Source organism: Vanrija albida, assembly GCF_041260175.1.
Source record: "Vanrija albida strain AlHP1 chromosome Unknown contig_5, whole genome shotgun sequence".
Taxonomy (NCBI): Eukaryota; Fungi; Basidiomycota; class Tremellomycetes; order Trichosporonales; family Trichosporonaceae; genus Vanrija; species Vanrija albida.
In genome coordinates, this window is record NW_027191424.1 from 1905631 (window position 1) to 1927754 (window position 22124).

At 63.8% G+C, this 22124-nt stretch overlaps 12 protein-coding genes across 12 annotated transcripts; 4 read left to right on the forward strand and 8 right to left on the reverse strand.

The window, feature by feature from the left end:
- Positions 1-11: 11 nt before the first annotated feature.
- Positions 12-871, forward strand: Q8F55_006893 (uncharacterized protein; the record flags this gene model as incomplete). The annotated part of the gene is made up of 7 exons (XM_069355333.1): positions 12-124; positions 173-227; positions 262-355; positions 387-465; positions 498-553; positions 586-731; positions 770-871. The coding sequence occupies 7 exons, from the start codon at positions 12-14 to the stop codon at positions 869-871; spliced, it is 645 nt and encodes a 214-aa protein (XP_069207404.1).
- A 212-nt stretch (positions 872-1083) lies between these two features.
- Q8F55_006894 (uncharacterized protein) lies at positions 1084-3294 on the reverse strand (the record flags this gene model as incomplete). The annotated part of the gene is made up of 6 exons (XM_069355334.1): positions 1084-1307; positions 1357-1930; positions 1968-2067; positions 2103-2435; positions 2476-3063; positions 3104-3294. 6 exons carry the CDS (start codon positions 3292-3294, stop codon positions 1084-1086), a joined length of 2010 nt encoding a protein of 669 aa, XP_069207405.1.
- Positions 3295-3804: 510 nt separating this feature from the next.
- Positions 3805-5721, reverse strand: Q8F55_006895 (uncharacterized protein; the record flags this gene model as incomplete). Its single annotated transcript, XM_069355335.1, has 6 exons — positions 3805-4395; positions 4442-4975; positions 5014-5121; positions 5155-5473; positions 5515-5555; positions 5599-5721. The coding sequence occupies 6 exons, from the start codon at positions 5719-5721 to the stop codon at positions 3805-3807; spliced, it is 1716 nt and encodes a 571-aa protein (XP_069207406.1).
- A 167-nt stretch (positions 5722-5888) lies between these two features.
- Positions 5889-7510, reverse strand: TFB2 (RNA polymerase II transcription factor B 52 kDa subunit; the record flags this gene model as incomplete). The annotated part of the gene is made up of 4 exons (XM_069355336.1): positions 5889-6978; positions 7025-7153; positions 7194-7310; positions 7356-7510. The coding sequence occupies 4 exons, from the start codon at positions 7508-7510 to the stop codon at positions 5889-5891; spliced, it is 1491 nt and encodes a 496-aa protein (XP_069207407.1).
- Positions 7511-7818: 308 nt separating this feature from the next.
- On the forward strand, positions 7819-9406 carry Q8F55_006897 (uncharacterized protein; the record flags this gene model as incomplete). Its single annotated transcript, XM_069355337.1, has 4 exons — positions 7819-8399; positions 8445-8639; positions 8682-8765; positions 8806-9406. 4 exons carry the CDS (start codon positions 7819-7821, stop codon positions 9404-9406), a joined length of 1461 nt encoding a protein of 486 aa, XP_069207408.1.
- Positions 9407-9706: 300 nt separating this feature from the next.
- Positions 9707-10732, reverse strand: Q8F55_006898 (uncharacterized protein; the record flags this gene model as incomplete). Its single annotated transcript, XM_069355338.1, has 4 exons — positions 9707-10035; positions 10075-10444; positions 10479-10615; positions 10651-10732. The coding sequence occupies 4 exons, from the start codon at positions 10730-10732 to the stop codon at positions 9707-9709; spliced, it is 918 nt and encodes a 305-aa protein (XP_069207409.1).
- A 215-nt stretch (positions 10733-10947) lies between these two features.
- Positions 10948-13313, reverse strand: Q8F55_006899 (uncharacterized protein; the record flags this gene model as incomplete). The annotated part of the gene is made up of 9 exons (XM_069355339.1): positions 10948-10973; positions 11041-11103; positions 11158-11597; positions 11632-11807; positions 12592-12621; positions 12654-12842; positions 12876-12951; positions 12983-13151; positions 13271-13313. The coding sequence occupies 9 exons, from the start codon at positions 13311-13313 to the stop codon at positions 10948-10950; spliced, it is 1212 nt and encodes a 403-aa protein (XP_069207410.1).
- Positions 13314-13570: 257 nt separating this feature from the next.
- On the reverse strand, positions 13571-15202 carry EXG3 (Glucan 1,3-beta-glucosidase 3; the record flags this gene model as incomplete). The annotated part of the gene is made up of 4 exons (XM_069355340.1): positions 13571-13812; positions 13851-14558; positions 14638-14821; positions 14864-15202. 4 exons carry the CDS (start codon positions 15200-15202, stop codon positions 13571-13573), a joined length of 1473 nt encoding a protein of 490 aa, XP_069207411.1.
- Positions 15203-15636: 434 nt separating this feature from the next.
- YVC1 (Calcium channel yvc1) lies at positions 15637-17914 on the forward strand (the record flags this gene model as incomplete). The annotated part of the gene is made up of 12 exons (XM_069355341.1): positions 15637-15648; positions 15689-15752; positions 15790-15946; positions 15983-16217; positions 16256-16503; positions 16540-16625; positions 16672-16727; positions 16766-16933; positions 16970-17031; positions 17067-17413; positions 17453-17774; positions 17821-17914. The coding sequence occupies 12 exons, from the start codon at positions 15637-15639 to the stop codon at positions 17912-17914; spliced, it is 1851 nt and encodes a 616-aa protein (XP_069207412.1).
- A 215-nt stretch (positions 17915-18129) lies between these two features.
- Q8F55_006902 (uncharacterized protein) lies at positions 18130-18888 on the forward strand (the record flags this gene model as incomplete). The annotated part of the gene is made up of 1 exon (XM_069355342.1): positions 18130-18888. One exon carries the CDS (start codon positions 18130-18132, stop codon positions 18886-18888), a length of 759 nt encoding a protein of 252 aa, XP_069207413.1.
- Positions 18889-19110: 222 nt separating this feature from the next.
- Positions 19111-19777, reverse strand: Q8F55_006903 (uncharacterized protein; the record flags this gene model as incomplete). The annotated part of the gene is made up of 3 exons (XM_069355343.1): positions 19111-19224; positions 19267-19530; positions 19568-19777. 3 exons carry the CDS (start codon positions 19775-19777, stop codon positions 19111-19113), a joined length of 588 nt encoding a protein of 195 aa, XP_069207414.1.
- A 257-nt stretch (positions 19778-20034) lies between these two features.
- On the reverse strand, positions 20035-22105 carry CTA8 (Heat shock transcription factor; the record flags this gene model as incomplete). Its single annotated transcript, XM_069355344.1, has 4 exons — positions 20035-20885; positions 20937-21710; positions 21762-21826; positions 21900-22105. The coding sequence occupies 4 exons, from the start codon at positions 22103-22105 to the stop codon at positions 20035-20037; spliced, it is 1896 nt and encodes a 631-aa protein (XP_069207415.1).
- Positions 22106-22124: the final 19 nt, after the last annotated feature.

Below are 22124 nucleotides of genomic sequence, written 5' to 3' on the forward strand. Positions count from 1 at the left end.
ACCCACGCACCATGGCGCCCACCGTCAACATCTCGACGCACCCCCTCGTGCAGATCCAGCTCACCCAGCTGCGCCTGCACGACCTCACGCCCAAGGACTTTCGCGACGGCGTCCGGGCCATCAGGTGGGCCAGGCTACGGGCTCGCCTCTCCTCGCGCCAGCTGACGTGCAGCTCGATGCTAATGTACGAGGCGGCGCGGCACGTCCCCGTCGCCGACGTGCCCAACGTGCGTGCCCCCCGCAGCCCAGCTCACACCGCAGCTCCAGTCCCCCATCGCACCGTTCACGGGCAAGGCGCTCGCCGTGCGCGTCGGCCTCTCGCCCATCATGCGCGCTGGCAGCGGCATGATTGACTGTGCGTTGGCAGTAGGCAGCGCTGACAGCAGCCGCGCTCGAGGTGTTCCCCGACGCGACGGTGCTCCACCTCGGCCTCTTCCGCGACAAGAGCACGCTCCAGGCCATCGAGTGGGTCGCTGCCGCGGCCGAGCTGACGACAGGTACTACTCCAAGCTGCCGACGGTGCGCACCGCCGACCTGGTGTACATCCTCGACCGTGGGTACGAGGCAAAGCGGGGCTGACCCCAGCGCTCATCGCCACGGGCGGCACCGTCGTCGCGGCGCTCACTATGCTCACCGAGTGGGGGCTCGCGCCGGGCCAGATCAAGATCGTGTCCGTACTCGGGTCGAAGAGCGGCGTCGACCACGTCGTCGCAGAGTTCCCCGACGTCGAGGTGGGTTTGCTGCATGCTTCTCTCGCCTGACCCGCCAGATCTACATCGGTGCCGTTGATGACGAGCTCACCGACAAGGGATACATCTCCCCTGGTCTCGGCGACGCCGGAGACCGCCTGTTCAACACGCACAACAACTAGCGTCGGGGGCTGGTCACACGTATGTTGTGGGTTGGTTCACCGCCTTGGCTGCGCCACCCCCGCCCCGCCCCATCCTCCCATCTATTGCATGGTCCTCCTCAACATCACGGTTTGTACGGTTGTCTAGGTGAATAAGAGCAAGCACCATCGTTGTCTATGCAATGCAGTAATACAGTACCCTCGCGTCGTACTCGGCTCCAGTAGCCCCCCGCTCAGCGCGTGCCATGGGCCGGTGTAGCCGCAGTCGACTCCGGCGGCGACGGCGGCCGGCCGTACTCGCCAACCGAGTGGCTCCGGCGGCCGCGAGTCAACCAGCCCTCGCAGCCGCGTGTCGACCCCGTGCCGACGTACATGACGACGCGGTCGCGCGCCTCGCCAATCAGGCCGTCGCCGTGGCCGGCCTCGGGATCCCAGTGAAGACCAGTCGTAACACCGTCTAGATGTATGAGCTCCCCCCACGTCCACGCCGTCACACTTCCACTCACGTCGCTCGAGATACCGCCTTGTCCGATCCGCGTTGATGATAATGTCCTCGCCGCCGATGAAAAACGCCGTCTTTGTCGGGTCGCGTGCGTGCGGTATGTCCTCGAGGAAGAGCGTGTTGTCTGTCCACACAAAGTTGCGCTGGATGTAGTTTGCGATGCCGACCTCTGATGCGATAAAGTAGTAGAGCAGCAGGTGGATGGGCTTGCTGGGCTTACGGTAGCAAAAGTTGAAGCACACATCGCCTTCCCAGAGACAGAATACGACGGGGTCGACAAACGTGTTGCGGCGCGTGAGCGAGGGCACGTCCTTGAGGATCCAGCCATGGTGGACCGAGCCGTTCGAGTGCGAGAGCATGCTCACGCCGCCCTGGTCGGGCTCGCCGTTGACGCCCTCGGTCCAGAAGCCCCAGCGCTCGCACGCGCTCTTGATGGCGCTCGTGAACTCTGTGCGGCTCCACGGGCGGAGGAATCGCTTGTGGAAGATGGCCTGAGACGTGTAGTGCGGGATCGGGATGAGGAGCGGGTGGGTCGGCAGCGACCCGACGAGGTGGTGGACGAGGAGGTGGTTCTGCAGCTGCACGTGTCAGGCCGGCCGTCGCCGCCACACTCACCATTCCAAAGCCCAGGCCATGGAGATACACGATTGGCAGCGCGTTGCGCTCTGTTCTTCCCTTCTCCGGCGTCCACCCAGGCGGGATGCGCACAATGAGGCTGGAGTCAGCGCCGCGCCCACACACGCGACCCACTCAATATCCCCCTCGCGGTAGATGCGCGCCCCGCGCCACGGGTACACGACGTTGATGAGCCACCAGTTGACGACGTTGGCAAACGCGTAGATGATGAACGGGCGGCCGACGGCATTGACCGGGTCCATGCTCTGCCGCATGACGTTCACGTCGGAGCGGCCCTCGGGGAACACGGTGCCGGTGCGCGCCTCGATCATCTTGTACGTGCGGTTGAGGAAGCGCACGCGCTTGGGGTCGGCTTGCGCGACCTTGATGTCGACCCCGAACGCGGCCCACGACAGCCAGAGGAGGATGTCGTCCTTCCGCAGGCTGTCCCACGGCTTCTGCTCGAACCTGGACCGTCAGCGTCACGTCGCCGCCCCACGCCACTCACCACATGCGGAAATGCTCGCGCGTCTCGACGGCGCGCGGGTCGTCGACGTCGAGCTTGTACGGGTCACCGTACTCGTTAAACAGGGCGTCCACCTCGGCATCGAGCTCCTTCTCAAAGTCCGACTTGTCGTGCTGGGCCCCAGCCGAGAGGTAATCCCCGCCCTCGTCGCCGGGCAGCGGAGTCCGGCGCCGGAGCTGCGGGCTCGTGAGGCCGAGGTTCATCTTGTGCGGGAACCAGCCTGGCGTAAGCGGTGTCTTTAGTGCCGTGCTGCCGCCTGCCGCCGCCGCAAACGCACGGGCGCGGTCCTGAGCGTCGCGGATCGCCGCGCCAGACAGTGCACGTGCCCGGCCCTCTGGGGACGGCGTGTAGTTCTTGCCCGCCAGCATGGTGCGGATGAACATGTCCGAGATGGTGTCGAGCTTGTCGCTCGAGTGCAGGCCCGGCGCCTGCACCTTGCGTCCGAGGTAGAAGAGGTAGCACGCGAACGCGACCTCGACGAACGCGTACACCGTCACGCCCGTCGACGCCGCCCACGCCACGCGGTGCGTAAAGTGCCGCGCGTAGAGGATGTACCAGAGGACGTAGAGGCTGGGGGTTAGCGTTGCCAGAAGCAGAGGCAGAGACGTACAAGGACAACGGGGTGACGGACCACACGAGCGCGACGAGCGCCATCGTCAGCCAGTAGCCCTTGTGCCGCGCGCCTGGGTCAAACTGCAGCGGGTACGTCTCGGTCGCTAGTGGCGGCGGCGGCATCGTGCTGTCGGTCGACACGGCCTCGAGGACGGCCGCGGTCGCGGGGTCGATGTCTGCGTCTCCCATTTCGCGGCGGTGGTGTAGGCCGGGTGGTGAAGCGCGATGGCGATAAGTACTGATAACACGTGGGTGGTGGCCGTGATGAACGTGGTGGCGATGGCGGACTGTGCGTTGTCAAACGAGCAGAGCGGGGCGAAGAAGACTGCAGCAGCTGCTGCTGTCGTCGTGTCAGTGACCCGGGTCGCGCGATACAATGCGCGATGGGGCAGGCAGTCGGGGGGGCCGGCCGGTGAGTGCGTGTGTTTAATCTCTTGGTGGACGTGCCGTGGGTTCACGTCGCCGTCGGTCGGTCCATTCCGTCTGTTCGCCGCGTCGCCGCGCCGTTCGCCCCTACTACACATCTGCGTGCCTTAAATTCAAGGTGGATCCAAACAAAAAAAAAGGTGGCTGCCGGCACCCGTCACCGAGTAACAAGACGCAAGAGCAAGACACGTTGCCCACTTACCGCTCGACTTGCAATGACGTCAATCGATACAACAAAGTCTATTACAATGCTGCGATAACCCGTAATCTCCTCTACACGCTCGCACGCATCCCGTTCGTCGTCCAATCGGGGACAACGCCGCCAGGTGCCCACCCACGCTTACGCCGGTCAACCAACGCCATCGTCGCCATCCCAGGCCGCAGCTCGTCCAGGTCAAGCCCAACGCTCGGCGCTGGAATCCCGTTGCGTTCCTGCTCCAGCGCGGCCTGGTACACCTCGCTGCGCTCCACCTGGTCGCTCATGAGCTGGTCATAGTCTTCGCGGATCAGCTCGGGCGCCACAGCCTTGACGGCTCCAGCGAGTGACCCGCCGATCCATGGCAGCAGTGATGGAGACCAGCGCGGCGCCGTCCCGCCCTTGGTGCTCGCCCGGCCGTCAAGCGGCGACGGGTCGTTGAGAATGGCAAGGCGCGTCTCGAGGCCATGCAGCGACGTCTTCGGGTTGCTAGCACGAGAACGCCATGCGGCTGTCGTCGCGGTGGTATCTGGACCAAGCGGTGCCGGTGCCTGGCTAATTTGCTGTAGTAGGTCGTCTCGGAGACGTGGGACAACGCCTGGGAGTGAGGCGATGCCACCGCAGACGACGACGGATGACGCGAGCTCCGCCCGCAAGTCGACGGGCAACTGGATTCATCAGCCGTGTTCCCATGCTCCCGCCCGCCCAACCTACCTTTAGCAATGTGCCAATCACCTGCTCCGTGACCGACTCATCCTCGGCAGGCCCGTCGCCGAACAGGATGTCGGCGGCGCGTGCACGCAACCAGCCAGGTACAACCAAATAGCTTCCGGGCCCTACCCCGCGAGCCGATGGAATAGTCAATGTCCAGTCCTTCGTTGGACCAGCAGCGCCGACATAGCGATCGCGCAGTGTCTGCATGAGCGCGGTGTCATCAATTTCAGGCAGGGGCTCGAACAGGTCCGCCGTGCCCGACGCATCCGAGGGAGCCGCCGCCGCCGCCGGGGCTGCTTCTGGTGCTGCGAAGCACGCCTCGGTGAGCACGCGCTCGACGAGGCGGTCGGTGAGCACACCCAGCGGGACGGGCGTCACTGGTGTGCGGTTTGGTGGAGCTGGGCTGCGTGAGGGTGGGGGCGCGGGGTAGTACTTTGCGTAGTGGTGAAGCAGGGCTCGCAGCCGTGCGTGCAGTGCGCGGCCGCCTATTGGGCTCGACCGGGCCAGGTGGTTCAGCGGGCGAGAGCAGAAGATCTGTGTGGGTTAGACGAGGCTCGACGGCTGTTACCCACCGGCGTCACAGTCGTTTCCAGCCACCCAATGTCCACCACGAGGCCCGTTATCCGGCCACAAGCGCCGAGAGTGAGCAGGCTCGCAGGCGTGAACGACACGGACGGGGACTGGCGTCAGCACACATACACGCTACCACCCACCTTTAGGTTATCGAACAGCGCGCTCGCAATCTCCTCCTTGACGTACGTCGGCAGGAAAGTGTTCTCGACAATGACGACCTTGCGGCTCTTTGCGTCGACGAGCAGGTGCCGGTGGAAGGCCTCGCGCAGGCGCCGCTCGACGCGCGCGGCGACCATGCGCCGCGCCTCGGTGCGGTTCCCGTGCGCGCCGGCCACTGAGCCCAGGTCGAGGTCCCATACCTCGGCCGCGCCGCTGCGGTCGCCCTCGTCGGCCGCCCAGAAGACGGCGCGCGGGTCGGCCTCGCCCGAGATGCCGACCTTCCACACGCGCGAGCCGGGGCTGCGGGGTCAGCTATGTTGAGAGCCAGTTAAGCTGCCCACTCTATCACGACTCGGTCCTCGGCGCCGTACGAGTGCCGCCGCTGCGCGGTCAGTGCGTGTTGTCGTCCGAGGGGAAGGACTCACGTAGGCGGGCGAGTGGTGGCCCGTTGGGCGACGGCTCGGGCCGGCGTCGCCTGCGGCCGAGGAACGCTTGACTGGCGTCGAGACGGCCGAGGTCGGTTGAGCTTGGCCGGCAGGGCTTGCCATTATAGGTGGGGTGTTGAGAGTTGAACTTGGGCAGCAAAACACGAAACGCGAACCAAAGGGTTCCGTTCACCATCATCACACGCGTCACGGTCGTCCAAACAATTTGCTTCCGTCCCACCCTCGACCTGCTCGATACCTTCGATACATGCTTCATGCTGTGCTACTGCTTAATAACCGCCTCGCAACTGCGCCTGCTTATCCTTGATGAAGTCCTTGATGGCTTCCCGGAAAGCAGGGTCGATGAATATCAACTTCTTGTCTGGAACTGCCAGGAACAGGCAGTCATTCCGCTTGGCCTCCTCGCGCGTCTCCTCGAACAACTCCTTCGAGAAGAACTCGAACATGGACGTGTCCTCGGCCTTGAGACGGTCTCGCTCCTGGTCCCACAGGTGAAGCTGATCTGTGACCGAGGGATGCAGTAGTGGTGGTGGGTGATTGTACATTTGGGGGTGCGCGTGGCTTGAGAGATATGCAATGATTTGGTACGCCGAGATGCCATTGTCCATCGCGGCCTTGACGTGCCGGCGATTGAGCTTGCCGACCACGAGGTTGGGATACCGGATCTTGATGTCCACAAACAGGTTGAGAATGGCAATCTCGAGCTCGTTGGACGTGTATGCGTAGATCTTGTAGTTGGTTTCGAGGATGAGGAACCGCTTGTCGTCGGCGCTCTGTGATCGTGAGACAGACGAGTCGCCCGAGCAGAGCGAGGTGGCGAGATGGGTGGGGAAGAACTGGTCTCGCTTCCGTCCGTTGGAAAGGGTTCGCCTCTTGTAGATGAAGCCATACTGTTCGAGCTCGTCGAGAATGGCCAGAGAGTCTGGGAAGCTGTCGGACGCCGAGTAGTCTTGACCCAGCTGCATGCAGCCGAGCGAGAAGAGGACGGAGATGACGTCGGCAGCCGATTCTCCGCGTGCTTGCCTATGCTGGACAAAGTACATGAGCAGCTGCCAGAGCTGCGCTTGTCGGTCCTCGAGAAGGAACTGGAATCCCTTTGACGTGATCGTCAACCTGTCGTATACTGGCGGCCTCCCGTCTTGAGCGTAAGGGTCGGCCATCAGGCCAGAAATGTAGAGGAGATCCAGCACGGAGGGGTTGGGCTGGTGGGGGTTACGACGGTCAAACAGGCCTGAGGAGACCATGTACTTGAGGATCGACTCCCATGACTTCTCGCCATAGTCCACCAGCTCCGCCTGTGTTGGCGCATCGTCGTGCTCCGAGCGGCGGTATGGCACGCCGAACGAGTTGGACGTCCCCCTGCAGGAGGTTAGCTTCGATCCGGCAGTTCGCGGCCGCTACGCACAGTCCTGTGAGAGCATTTCTCAGTCCCTGCTTGAAAGTGTCCCCCAGCGGCCATTGGAACTTGTTGTGCTTGTGGTTCAATGGTAAGAAGATGTGCCGGTCGCGCGCTGGGCGTAGGACCTCCTCAGCTCTGTCATCGTCAGCTTGCGGATGTGAACTCAGCAGCTCACTCTTCGGGCGCTAGCCTCTCATCAATACCACAGAATGCCTTGAGCTCAGACGACTTGAGTGTCTGGTGCGACCACAAGACATGCAAGACAATCTGGCGACAGACGGGAGGGAGTAGCCTGGACATGTTAGCGAGCTGGGCGATCACATAGTGCGCAGCTCACCTCAGAATACACAGACATGCCGCCTCAGACTTGTATATGCTCTCATAGAAAGTCTGGGGCTGGTTGTCGAGGAAGGCGTCGAGCGGCGCGGTTGGCGAGGTCGACGACTCGCCTGACGAGGTCGAGTTGAGGTGGGAGAAGGAGGGCTGCGGCATCTGGACCGGGATCGTCGCGCCGCGATCCTGCCAGAGAGGTCGAGCTAGGAGGTGCTACGACGGGAAGGGGTGGGGCGACGAGGGGAGAAGGAGGGAGGATTGAGAGGGAGGACAAAAGGATGGCGAGTGAAATGAGTTGCGGTGGATTGTTTCCAAGTTGACTGGATCGCTCCTCCCACTCATGACGCTGGGCGGCTCGACCGACTTGGCCGCCTCCACTTTCTCCAGCCGCTCAACTTTTTCCACACCACCACCATCGCAAAGACCTCTACACCACTTGCGTCCGCGACAGCTCGATCACGCGCAACATGTCGGGACAGTCGTCGCTGTCCTCCCTCTCCTTCAAGCAGAGCTTGGCCATCACGGCGGTGATCGCGTCGCTCGCCACCACATCGGTCATCCTCACCTACCAGACGCTCCGGCGTGAGGCACGGACCGAGCAGCTCAAGCGCTCGGTCGGCGAGGACGTCGAGGCATGGGAGAGGCGGCAGGGGAAGAGTGGCACGGCGACGCCAATGACCCCCGAGGAGCGCGTCGAGCTCTTCAACCAGGCCAACGACACGGGCAAGAAGCCGCGCGAGTGGAGGAAGGGCGAGTTTGACGAGAGCCTCGTCCGCGAGCAGCTCACGCGCAACTACTCGTTCCTCGGGGACGAGGCCATGACCAAGATCCGCAACTCGTATGTGGTCATCGTTGGCTGCGGCGGCGTCGGCTCGTGGGCCGCGACCATGCTCCTCCGCAGCGGTGTCGGCCGCCTGCTCCTCATCGACTTTGATCTCGTGACCCTTTCGTCGCTCAACCGCCATGCCTGCGCCACCCTCGAGGACGTCGGCACACCAAAGGCGGTGGCGATGCAGAAGTACTTCAAGAAGATTGCACCATGGGCTCAGTAGGTGCACGCAGCTCATTTCACCTACGGCGCTGACCGCTGCAGGGTCGACGTCCAGGTCGCGCTTTGGAAGAAGGACGAGGGCGAGGCGTGGCTCGAAGGCGCCGACTACGTCCTCGACGCGATCGACAACATCGACACCAAGATCGACCTGCTCACCCACTGCGCCAAGAACGACATCAAGATCTTTGCCAGCATGGGTGCTGGTGCCAAGCGCGACCCTACGCGCGTCCAGATTGCGTGAGCTGCTCTCCGCCGAACTTCCCCAGCTGACGACGACAGGGACATCTCAAACACGTACGAGGACCCCCTCGCGCGTTCTGTGCGCCGGAGGCTGAGGATCAACGGTATCCCCAGCGGAATCCCGTGAGCAGAGTTTGCTGGAACCAGAAGCTGACCTCGCCAGTGTCGTGTACTCGACAGAAGTGCCCAGCGATGTCAAGCTGCTGCCCCTGCCCGAGGACGAGTTCAAGAAGGGCTCTGTCAAGGAGCTCGGCGCGTTTGACGACTTCCGCGTGCGCATTCTGCCCGTTCTCGGCCCCTTGCCTGCCATCTTCGGCCTCGAGGCAGCGACGTACATGACGCTAGAGCTCGGAGGCAAGCCCCTGACCGACTGCTGCGAGATCAAGAACCGCAAGAAGCTGTACCAGAACCTCGAGCGCAGCCTGTCGGAGCGCGAGGCGCGTGTCGCCAAGTCGGACATGCAGAAGGGCATCGACGTCAACATGGACGACCTGGCGCTCATCTTCGAGGACGTCAACAACGGTCGCACGACCATCCCCGAGCCGGTCGTGACCAAGCAGCCGAACGCGTCGCGCTGGGACCGCGATCAGCCGCTCACGATCGACAACATTGTCATCCTCACGCCTGGCGACGCCAAGCGGCACGAGAAGGAGCACCTCGTTGAGGGCAAGAGCCTCAAGGAGGTGTGGGGAGAGGAGAATGTGCTCAAGGCGCGGAGGAGGCTCGACGAGGCGCGCCGCTGTGCCATCTACCGCCGAGCATAGGCATATAGGCATACATATGCATACAGTAATGTTAGCGCAGGAGGCCTCGGCTCGTGCGGGAGCTCGTGGGCGCTTGGCTTGCTTTGGGCGCGTGGCCCTGTGTGTGTCCCAGTCGGTGCAGGTGCAGGTCGATTGAAATGGATGGTCTGTTCTAGGGCTCGTCTGTTCGCTGCGGTGTCGCTTCTCTGCTCGCCTCTGTTCTCTTCTGTGCGCGCGGCTGGTGTCCGCGCATGTCCTCCCGCGCGTTGTACGGTGCACAGAGCGGCTGCACGCGCTTCGCGCGCGCTGCCATGGCCGCGCCTATCGGTAGTCCCACGTGCCGCGCTCATCCTCGTCGTCGTCGCCGTCGTTGCTCCACTCGCCGTCGCTGTATGCGTCCTCGAACCCCTCCATGTCCTCGTCGGCGTCCTCGTCCTCGGGATAGTCGTTGCGGTAGTAGTCTTCGTCGTTGCTATCCTCGTCGGCCTCGTCCTCGGGCTCAGAGTCGGGCGGCGTGCTCGGCGGCGACAGGTCCTCGTACCCGAGCAGCGTGGCGACGCTGGCGCTCGGCTCGTCGTCGCCCGCAATGTCGCGGTAGTACAGGTCGTACACGTACTCTTCCTCCTCTACGACGCGCGGCGTGCTCTCCACTGCGAGTTTGGTCAGCGCGCGCAAGCGGGGACACCCACGCTTCAGGTACTCGTTGAGCATGGGCAGGAATGCGGCCATCTGCGGGTCGTCAAGCGCCGAGCGCGACAGGCCTGCGGCGCCCGCGGCGTCCGCGACAGCCTGCGCGTCGACCAGCACGAGCGCGCTGCGCGCCGCCTCGATCTCGGCCAGCGTGATGACGCGCGGCGGGAGCCCGGGGTCCTGCGCGCGCGGGCCGGCGGTGCGCGGCATGACGCGGTACTGCGTCGCTGCTGGCGCTGGTGCTGGTGCTGGTGGGGCCGCCGGCGCCGGGATGGGGACGGGGAGCGGCGTGGCCGCCGCCGCCGACGGTCCCGCCACTGGGCTCGGCTCGCCCCTGCCCCCGCCGGCGAGGAGGCCCTCGATGCGCGACTGTCGTCAGTCACCGCCCGAGCTACGCGCGCACCTTGAGCACCTCGCCCTCTTCCCCGTGCCCCTGCCATGTTGGCGGGACAGTGTCAGCCAGGCGGAAGACGCCGCGCGAGCGCGCGGCGCCCAGGTCGCGCCGCTTGCGTCTGGCCTGGTCGGCGTCGTCGCCGATCACTGGAGTCAGCGGGCGGAGCAGCGCACACGCGTACCCAACGACGCTGGGGCCGGCTCGTTCGCCTTGCGCTTGATGCGCAGGACGGTGTACTGCGACGAAGCGGACGACGACGGCATGGCGAGTGGTGGGGAGAGTTGTGTCGACTGATTGTTGTCGGCGGTGTCGATGATGCGCAGGCGGTCATTGTTCAGAAATCTCGGTGGCGGAGCGAAATGCCCCCGCTAATCGGGTATTAGTGGCGGTTTGTAATGGCGGCGCAGGGAATCCTTTTGTTCACTCTTCTTCATCTGCTCAACGGCTACAGCAACTACATACAAGCACAGGCGCGGGCTTAGCGGGTGGTGTAGCCACCGTTCGCTGCGGGGGTCAGTGCTGCGTAGGCACAATGTGGCGGCGGCGCCAGGTGGCACTCGTCGCGACTCACAGAAGATGATCTGGCCCGTGATCCACTCGTCCTTGGTGAGGAAGTCGACGAGCGGCGCGATGTCTGCGGGGTCGGTCAGTCTGGGCCGTACACCCCATCAGCCCCAACCACACCCACCCTTGATGTCGGTGAGGCGCCCGCCGAGCGCCTGCGACTTGTGGAAGGCGACGGCCTCGGGCGCCTCCTGGCCGTAGAAGAAGGGCGTGTCCATCGGGCCGGGCGCGACAGTGTTGACGCGGATGCCGCGCGGCTGGAGCTCCTTGGCCGCGGCCTTGGTGAACCACTCGACCGGGGCCTTGGAGCCCTGGTACGTCGAGTAGCCTGGCGCAAAGGCGCCGAGCAGGCTGGTGACGATGCTGATGATTGCGCCGCCGTCGGTCAGGTTCTTGGCCGCCTCCTGGATGAAGAAGAAGTTGGCCTTTGCGTTGACGGCGAACATCTCGTCGTACTCTGCCTCGCTGATGTCGATGAGCGGCTTCTTGAGCACCTTGCCGACGGTGTTGATTGCGATGTCAAACTTTTGGGCGCCGAGGCCGGCGAGCGAGTCCTTGAACAGCCTGGGGTCAGCGCTGGTGGCAGGCGCGCGCTCACTTCTGCACGGCCGACGCCGTGGTGAGGTCACCCTGGATCGCAACGGCCTTCACACCGGCCGCCTGCAGCGTCTTGAGCGTCGCCTCGGACTCGGCCTTGCTCCCGGCCGAGTTGTAGTGGATCGCGACGTTGACGCCCTGCTTGGCCAGCGTCTCGGCGATGAGGGCGCCGAGGTTCTGGCGTCAGCGCTGGCTAGGGGAGGTGCCACACCTTGCCGCCGCCGGTGACGATGGCGTTCTTTCCCTTGAGGTCATAAGGCATGGTGCGTTGTGGATCAGTTGAAGAGGTGCGTCGTGAAGCAAGCACGCCAGCACTGGCTTTATAGTGCTGGCTGCCGCACGGCATGCCGGCACGTCGCTTGACGAGGACTGATGGGCCGGGGTTTGGATCGACCCGTGCAACCTCGCAACCTGCAACCGACGTCATGATGGCGTGCGGCGGCGGCGATCGCTGCGTCTCGAGGGTGCACGTTGCGGGCAACAGGTGACAGCCTCCGACGGCATTGAGTGTTTCAATTCAAGGTGCGCGGCCGCTGTCCCGTGTCGTTTACCTTCTCCGACGGCCGACGGGCTGAGGGCTGGCTGGGGCTGGGGCTGGGCTCGCCGATCTCCCCACCCTCCCCTCCACCCGGCTGCAGATCCGCCTCCACCACCGAGTTGCAATCTCACCTCGGCCACCCTCGGCCATGCCACCTCCTCCACCGTGCTCGCGACCAAGCCAGCCGGCGGGCAAGCCGGCCGGCCTTGGCAGCGACCAGGCGTCGCACATCCGTGCACACACTCGCCGATCACGACGATGCATCCAATGTGGCTACTACTCCCCTGCTCCTGCCCCTGCTGCACCCCGCGCCGCCGCCTTGCGCCGCTCCGCCTCGGCCGTCGTCGCGTCCCCAGGACACGACAACAAGTGGTCGTGCCACACGTACCCGCTCAACAGCGTGAACGGGTGGTCCGCACGCACCCTGTACCCGAGCTTCTCGTAGAACTTGAGCTGGGCGTCAGCTTGCTCTGGGCAGAACGCACAGTCGCCTTGCTCTGCGTGCTGAGGCCGCGCGGCGCGTCGCCCACCGCCCCAGCCTTGTGCTGGAGCAGCGCGGTGCCGACGCCGCGGCCCTGCGCCGCCGGGTCGACGCCCAGCATCTCGCAGAACCACCACTCGCGCTCGGCGTCGGGCACGCCGTCGTTGTAGAAGGCCATTTGCTGCGGGAAGATCTGGTGTCAGCCTTGCCCGCCCAACCAACGCACAACGTTCATGAGGTAGTCGGACGCCTCGGGCGGCAGCAGCTCAATGACGGGCTTGAAGAGCCGCTCGAACTCGTCCCTGCCATCAGCTGGCCCAACACGAAACCCACCCCTCCATGAACTCGCGCCCCGGCCCCGACCAGAGGCTGAGGCCGACGAGCTGCCCGTCGAGCTCGGCGATCCACGCCTCCTTCTTGTGCAGCCCGTGGTTGACGACGCACGACATGAGCGCGTTGTTGACCCCCGGATCGGTCCCCCACAGCTTGACGTGTGGCTCGTCTAGCGTCAGCGCGCGGGGCGACGACCGCCGTACAGGTTTGGAACGAGTCGATGAGGATCTGGATCATGCGCGCCCGCTCGTCGGCTCGGCCGTCAGCTTGGCCGGCGGCACCACTCACCCCTCACGTTGGCGTCGGAGACCTGCCTGATGACAATGGACATGGTGTGTGGATGCGCTTGCTCTGAGCTGGGTACACGCTTGGTAAGCGCTGGGTACACACTGGCTACACACTGGCTACACACTTGGTACACACTGGCTACCCGCTTGCTACATATACGTCACGATCAAGACCGAGAAAAAACCGGCTCGTCGGCTCCCTCCTCGGTCTTATCCTCGGCCGATACCATGTGGTGACACCCGAAACACTTGTCTCGCATGCATACAGTCTACCATTGCTATGTTTCTTGTGCTTAAGTGTTTAAGCAGATGCCGCGTAGCAAGCAGCCACCCCCTGGTTGAACCCATGCTCAAACTCCCAGATGCCCCGAGCACCAGCCTCCACCTCGCGCCGCCGAGCCCACTGGCTCACAAAGCCCAGTTCGCTCACCCCGTCCGCCTTGACAAACAGTAGCGCGTCGTCCCATCCCCTCCTGAAGCCATCGGCAAAGGCCTGGGGGTTCGGCGAGCCCCCATGCTGCGACCAGTAGCCCACATGCGCGTCTGGTGGTCAGCTCTAGTCTCGTGTCGTAGCTGCTCACTGAAAGCCTGCTCCGCAGCCGCGTCCAGTGCCCCCTGTGGCGGTGGGCTGAACGCACGCCGGACGACTGTCGACGGCAAAATCTCGGCCTGGCCGGCGTTGTAGGCTGACCATCCCGCATCCCAGTCGCGGTCCGTCTTCAGCGTCCAGAAGTAGTAGCCAGCGCAGCGGTCGTAGACCTCGAGCTGGGCGGCGACCCACGCGCGCTTGTGCGCGTCCCTCTCCCCAGCTGGAGTGTTGGGAGGAAGGCAGCTATCGTCAAGGCCGGCAGACCACTCTCCAACGACGAGGTTACCACGCGCCTGTCCACACCATTGGGCGAACGTGCCCGCAAACTCGTTGCGAAGCTTGTCGGCGTGCTGCGGCCCTGTGAGGGCACGGTCGGAAGCGTCAAAGCACCGATACAGGTGGTGGTCGAGCACCACAAAGTCGTCCCTCTTCCCGACGAAGGGAGCATACCATTGTGCGTCCCACGAGTCGCTGAGGTAGATGGGGAACTCTGGGCCGGCTACTTGCCGGACTTCCCATAGGGTTCGCTCGTACCACGCCTGCAGTTGGTCATTGTTCTTCGGTTCATTGAGAAGCTCGAGACCAACGACATGCGGGTTGCTGTTAAAGGTCGATGCGAGGAACCGAAGGGCAATGGACGTCGACGCGAGGTTGTTGACCTTCCAGAAGTTGACCTTGCCATTGGACAATCCGGAGTGACCTGGATGGCGTGAGCGCCAAGACTTGTGCAGCACCGCACCGCCCGCAGCAGGCGAGAACGATGGGGACAATGCACTCACCATCATCATTTTGCGCGCCTGGTGCAGCGTGCAGGTCGACAAGAACCCCCAGGCCGTGGCTAGCGGCCGTCTCTACGGCCTTGAGGATCCTCGGCCAGGCGCCACTGTAGATGTCGGCGAAGGGCTCGTACTCTGTCCCCTTGAGGATATCCGGAAGCACGCTGCTGAGGTGGTAGTATCCGATCTGAGGTGTAAGTGCTTATCGTACTTGAGCTTTAGCACCCACTGGAAGGCGAACGGTGTTGAATCCCCGGTCCTTGATCCACTGCCAGTCGGGCTCGGTGATCCAGGTGTCCCAATGCCGCTCCATGGCCTCCTTGGGGTTGGCTCCTCTAGCGAGGTCATAGTCGCTTCCCTTGGGGTTTACTGCGCCCTCGTAGAGCTTGGTGGCAAGCCAGTTTTCAGTGGTGAACCACGAGCCGAGGTTGATTCCCCGTTGCTTGCGGTACCGGATGAGCGAGTGTTCAAGTGGGATGGGGGGAGATGGTGGTGGGAAGGAGAAGGCTTCTGGATCGGGTCCTTCGTTACTCTTGAACTTGCTGCTCAGCTTGTCAAACAGACCCATCGTGAGTGAGGCCGTGTGATCTGGGCTGAGGTACAACTGCAGAAGAGAGGGGATGGGGAGTGGGGGAAAGACTCGACGGCCCGAGGGCGACGAGGACGAACAGGGAAGAGAAGTCGGGTTGCCCGACTTTTGTGACGGCCAGAGTGACGTCAGTGCGACTTGGCCTAGCTCGATGGATGCAAGCCAATATGGAGGTGCCTGGAATTTGAGTGGTGGTCGTGTGGGCGGGCGGGTCGTTTGTGACGCGTCTAAACGGGCGGCACATTCCTTTCACCCCCTCTTTACCCCCTGGCACCGATCTCGCTTTTGCTTTCTCTTTCTCACCTTGGCTACGGCAGAGAAAAAGGAAAGCCTGGGCGACTCGACATCCACCTCACCTCTCTTCGCCACTCTCTCTTCCTTCCGTCTCATCGAGCAAGTCAAGAACCTTAGCCATGGCTTCACAGGTGAGCACAAGATCGCCAACACGTGCTAACCTCTCACCAGGCCGAGGACCAGAGGTCCATCCTCAGCACCGTGTCGGTCCATCCTTCCTCGGACACCATCACGAGTGAGTCATTCCATTCCATCCCCCTCTGACTATCCAGAGCTCGTCAAGCGCATCCGCGCTCTCACCTACCGCCTTCTCCCCGTCGAGGTCGAGCTTGACGACATCACGGCCGCGACCTCGAGCATCATCACGCCCGAGGTCGTCGCCGCGTATGCCAAGGCGGGCGGTGACTTTCAGGAGGCAGTGCCGTTCTGGTGAGTGGGGGCGCACAACACACTCTGACACAGTAGCCTGCTCCGCGCCCGCTCAACCTTCTTCGCCGAGGGCGCCGCCAACCCCGCCGACTATGAGGAGTCGCAATGCCGTGCCACGGCCTGCGAGGTCATTGCGCGCCGTATGGTGCACAAGTTCCCCAAGGACCGCCTTCCCAGCGTCATGAGCGGCCGTCACCGCTGGCGTACCGCTGATGGAGGCGAGTCGTCTTCAGCCTCTGCCCTTGAGGTCGCGATCGACGGCCACTGCACTGTGAGGACTCGCCTCCGACTGCTCGAGCTGACAACCAGATCTTCCTCAGCTCGAATGAGGCTCAGTCGGTCGTGAACGCGCTCTGGAAGGGCCTTTGGGTCCAGAGGAACAACGAGGACGAGCACAATGACATCGACTATGTTGAGTACCACCACCCGCCCGAGACGGTTGGTGGCTTCTGGAAGCACTTCAACCCCGACCGTCTCTCTGTCCCTCGCTACCAGAGCATCATCCGTGTGGTCATCTGGTTTGTCTTCCTGTTCATCTACCAGATGACTATTCAGAGGTGAGTGTATGGCAGTAGGACGCAGCTGATGGCCAGTCCTGCGGATGCCACCGACCCCCTTCATGAGTTTGATGGCTGGGAGATCGCCCTCTACACCATGGCTTTTGCCTTCCTCCTGCAAGGTAAGGCGGTTGCAATAGAGAGTACACCATACTGATGTCTTCATAGAGCTCGTCAAGGCCTTCAAGACGTATGGGCTGGCTACCAACCCACTCGTGCTTCTTGTAGGTAGCCGGTAGTACTCGTCATATCTAACCCACAGAACTTCTGGACCATTGTCAGCTTCACGACCTACGTTCTCCTCCTCATTGCCTTTAGCCTCCGTGTCTTCGGGACAAGGCTCGAGGATGACGACACCGATCGCGCCAACCTCCACTTCCGCAGCTTCCAAGTTCTGTCCTGTGTCGGGCCGCTGATCTGGATTCGCTTGGTGGGTATGGGGCCGATATGTAGCTGACCCGCACAGTTGACCGTGTTTGAAGGCTACAAGGTGATCGGTGTGCTTCAGGTGGTCGTGTTCCGCATGCTGTGAGTGGTGGGGCGGAGACCGAGCTCATGCCCAGGCGCGAGTCGGCCATCTTCTTCATCCTGCTGTTCATTATGGCTATTGGGTTTGCCCAGGCGCTGTATGCCCTGGACACGGCCGATGGCGAGACCAACAGCACGGGCTTCCTCGTCAACAGTCTGCTTCAGGCCCTGCTCATGTCGCCCGACTATGGCGACTACATGCAGCCCGACCCGCGGTTTGGCTATCCGTTTGGCCTCATCATCTACTACTCGTGGTGCTTCATTGTTGGCATTGTGCTCGTCAATGTGCTCATTGCGTTGTTTGGGTCGGCGTACTCTGACGTCTCGGACAATGCGACCGACGAGTACCTCACCTTCTTCGCTGGCAAGACCGTTGACCTGAGTGGGTTAGCCTAACATTGGTCGCGCTAACCCGCGACAGTTCGCGCACCCGACCACTTTGTCTACCAGGCGCCGTTCAACCTCATTGAGATCTTCCTCATCGCGCCGTGGGAGTATGTTCTCCCCTACGACAGCTACGTCAAGCTCAACCGCTACGCCATGACGGTGCTGTTCTTTGTCCCTCTTACGCTCATTGCGGTCTACGAGTCGGCTGTCCACGGCAGTGGCCGCCTGCACAACTACTTCGCCGAACCGATCCCCGAGGACGAGGACGACCCGAAGGTGCTCAACCCGACGAGCGAAGACCCGGCTGGCGAGATCACGCGGGTGAAGTTTGACGAGCTTGTCAAGGCGTTCCCGGAGTGAGTTGTCGAGTCCATAAGGCATTAGCCAACTCTGACACTACAGCACTACCATGACCGAGTCGGCCGTCATTCTCGACCGCATCAGCAGCCTCCGCCGCCAGCTTGAGCAGCTGGAGACGGAGCTCAAGAAGGCGTAAGCGGCGAAAGCCCTCGGGACAGCCCAGCGGCCGTCCCAGTGGCGCAAGCTGGACTGGCCGGAGTGAATAATGCAGCATGGATACACGTTGAATGAACTATGCATGTGAATGTGATGGCGATGGCTCCGACTGGAATGAATGGTGGCCAGGTGGGCGTTGACGTCACAAGTTTGAGCCGCCGGCGCCGCAGTCTCTGCATCACACAGTCAGTCACCATGTCCGCCCCGTGGTCCGCCGTCCGCCCTCTTCTCCGCGCCGCGCTCCCGCTCGCCGCGAGTGCCGGCCTCTTCGCGCGGCCGCTGTCGTCTGACGCAAAGGCAAAGTGCACTCGGTGGGTAGTGCGCGAGGCGAGCGGGTTTGCGCCGCGCGAGAGCCCGACGCCGCTGGTGCTGCTGCGCTCGCCGGGCATCACCTGGCCGGGCGTCGACAAGGCGACCGAGGCCGAGTGGGCGCCGTGGGCCGACATGCTCTCGCAGAGGGGGTACACTACCGTCGAGGTGGACGTCAGCGCGGCGGCGGACGAGGCCTCGCCGTCGCCCGTTATCGCGGCGTCCAAGGCGCTCAACAGCCAGCTGCGCATGCTCGGCATCCCGTTCGCGCCGATCGTGATCGCGTCCGGGCCGGCATCGCTCGTCGCACAGGCATACGTCTCCGACTTTCCCGCCTCGGGCCTCGTGCTAGTCTCGCCGCCGCCCGACGCCGACCCCCGCGCCGAGGGGGACGCAGCGTGGCCCTGGCCAGAGTTCAGCTACGAGCCGCACTTCCCCATCCTGCTGGTCGGGGACGAGGCGGCGCTCGAGCACACGCGCGTGGGCAGGGCGGCGGCGGACGGCGTCGGAAGGGGAGGCAAGGGCGTGAGCCTCGCGCCGGAGATTGACGGGCCAAGGGGCGACAAGACGCGATATGTGAGTGGTGGCGGCGGCGGCGCTGACGGCCAGGAAGTGGAGCGGTGGATGGACAGGGCGGGGTACTAGTGGCTCAGGGAGGAAGATGCATGCTATGGTGTGAAGGTCGTGTCGAGGTCGAGCGCTGGTGTGAGCTGGGAGGTGGGGGCGACTCACGCCGCCCAGAGGCGAGGAGCACGCCGGCGGCGAGCTCGGCCTCGAGCTCGCGCAGGAGCGCGCGGTGGCATATGCGCCGGTGGCGTGTGAGCACGGCGCCAAGTGCCTGGGGTCAGCCGGCCCGCGAGGGGGGACTCACCAGCGCCATTGCGCCGGGGTGCGCAGCGGCGCGCGGGGCGAGCACGATGGTGTCGGCGTCGGCGTCGGCGCCCGCGATATCGTCGTCCGTACGAGCGAGGAGCACCCCGCCTCCGTCATACTCCCGTCAGCCCGCCCCAGACAGCCACGCACAACGTATCCCAGCCCCAGCGTCCCCGGCGCCTCCGACACGAGCACCAGCCCGCGGGGCAGCCGCCGCAGGGCCGCGAGCAGCCCGCCGGCCCCGCAACCGGCGTAGACGAACCGCCGTCCCCCGCCCTCCGCGAGCCAGCCCGCCCAGCCGGCCACGTTGGCGGCGGTGGGCCGCAGCCCCGCCTCCGGAGCGTCAGGCGTCAGCGCGACGGTGTCGGCGCGCAGGTGGGGGGTGAGCGCGGCGACGGCGGCGGGGGCCCCGAGCTGCCGTTGGGGTTAGTGGTGCCGCGGGGGGACGTACCAGCAGCGCCTTGGCCGTCTCGGGCTCGCTCGGTGCTGAGGGCGAGGCTGGGGCGCGGGCTGCGGGCAGCGCCGCGCCCTCGAACCACCCGGCCGGGGCGAAGCACGCCACGGCCGCGTACTCTGCCTCATCTGGCGTGGGGTCACGGTGGCGCGCGCCGCTGCCCCTCGGGGCTGGGTTGCGCTCTGGCTCGCGGCTGGTGGTGTTCATGTCGGGTGAGAGTACGTGAGCGATGATGCGCCGTGCATCGCGCATCGACTACAACGGCAACCATGTCGCCGCTCGACGCATCCCTCCGCGCCCTCCGATCCGGGATGTGTCGACGTCAGGTGCCCACTGTTTGGTTCCTTGCGCCCGTTGCCACCCACGCATCAAGAAGTGTTACATCTAAACAACTAGTGCACCAGACCACCACCATGCTACAGAAACCATACTCTATCAGATGCCACAGGCTACGCCAAAGCCTATCAGATGCCAGAGAGCCCACCGTCGTGCTCGTCACCCCCGTCGGCGTTGTTCTTGGCCAGCGAGTCGAGGAACTCGTCCACGTTGAAGTCCGAGTCGTCAAACGCGCCGTCCGCGGCGTGTACCGACATTGGCGCTTCGTTGTGGGCCGCCTGCGGCTGCTGGGGGCGAGCAGGCGCCGCCGACGGCGCCGGGTTGGGCGCGTTGGCCGCAGCCGCCAGCCCCGCAATGCTGCCGCCCGGAGTCTGCGGCAGGTCCAGGCCCATGCTGCGAACGAGCGAGTCGATGCTCTCCTGCAGCTTGTCCACGTCCTGGCCCACGTCCGCCGCCTTTTGGTACGCCCCAATCAGGTCGCTGTTCTGGTTGATGATGCCCTGCTGGTGCGGAAGCGGAGAGAACAAAGCCATGGTCGGGTCAGACGACAGCTCGCTGTTCGGAGGCGAAGGCTGCACGTTCTGGGCCTTGACACTCGACAGCGCCTGCCCTTGGGACGACGCATTGAGCGAGTTGAGGAACATTTCGGCAGCAGCAGGTGACTGGAGCAGCGACCCGATTGTCGTCTGCAACAGGTTGGGGTCCAGGCTGAGGCCGTTCTCGCCATTGGCACCACCAGTGTAGTGAGCAATGGCGTGGTTGTCGCTCGAACGGGCATCCGCCGCATCAGACAGCGGCGAGATGGCTCCCTGGTGTAATGTCGGGTCGTGGGCCGGAGTGAATCCCGTCTTGGACTGGTACGGCGACACACCGTCCTCGTCCGTGGGCAGCGCCGTGAAGCGGTGCGATGTTGACGACCAAGGCTCGGCGCTGGATCGGCCAGACGTCGAAGAGGTGTATGGGTCCGTCGAGCTGGGCTCTGAATACTCGGTCAGCGGGGTTCCAGCATTCGAGGGCGGCCAAGGCTCACCCTGGATTTCGACCAAGCGGCTGCCGCTGCTCTGATCGTTGTCATCCCGGCTGTCCTCGATCATCAGGCGACGGCGCTTCTTGGTGCCTTGCTCCTCAGATGTGCTGTCCTCGCGATTGCGAGTGCCCATACCGCCCCGGCGCATCGCCTCCTTGAGGCCCTTGAGGCCCTCACCCTCGGTGCCAAACAGGCGCTCAAGGAAGGACACAATGAGGTCAATCGTCTCCTCATGCTTTTGTTGGCGATCCCGCGACTCGATCGCCTCGCGCCAAAGGTGCTCGTTCGAGGCCTGAAGCGCCTTCAGGTCCGCACCGATGGCCGCCTGCGTTTGGCGGATGGCGTTGATGCCAGACTGGATCGCGTGGAGGTCGGCCAGCTGGCCAGCCGGGCCGATCAGCGGCCCAGCTTCACCCTCAATGGTCCCATCCGTCAAGAGGTGGACCGTCCCGTACCCAGAGCTCCCGATCGCGGCGTTGGCGGCCGCCTGCCTTGCCGACGACCTCGTTCCAGTCGATCCTTGGGATGGAGCCGGCGCCTGGGCCGGTCTGTTGTTCTTTCGCGTCACACGGGACAGGAGCTGTGGCTGGTCGCGCTTGAAGAACGGGTTGACAAACTCCCACAGCTCGGATGGCGACTCGTTTTTGAGCACACCAGACTGCAGGTGAGGGACCTTGTGGAACCCGTACATGTTGAGCTGTCGGACAAAACTCGAAAAGTTGGCGTGCTTGAAGAACCGAGGAAGGAGCTCCTTGCCAAACCGCTCATGGTTGGGTACTGTCGAAAGAGTCAGCGACAGACCACTACCTCGTCGCTGAAAAAACTTACCGAAGAACGAGTCGCCAGAGTCGGCCCAGTATATCAAGTCGTCGGTTTCAGAGTCGGATACCATGCTGCGTTTGTTGTTAGCTCGGTGCCGATCCCATCACCCTAGCATCCACGGCCGGCGTCGTGCGCTCCACTCACCTGAACAGCTTGTTAAGGAAGGCGGGCACCTTTACAACCTCGCCATTCTCGCCGACGCTCAGTCCTGGCTTTGAGACGCCGCCCTCGGATGGTTGGGTTGGCTGTTGGATGTCCGAGATCGAGTTGAGAGGTGAGACTGGCTCGACCTTTGGTTGGGTAGTGGTATGCCTGCTTGGGCCAGCGATTGCGCTTAGATTTGTTGTCATTGTGGTTGTGGATGTAGGG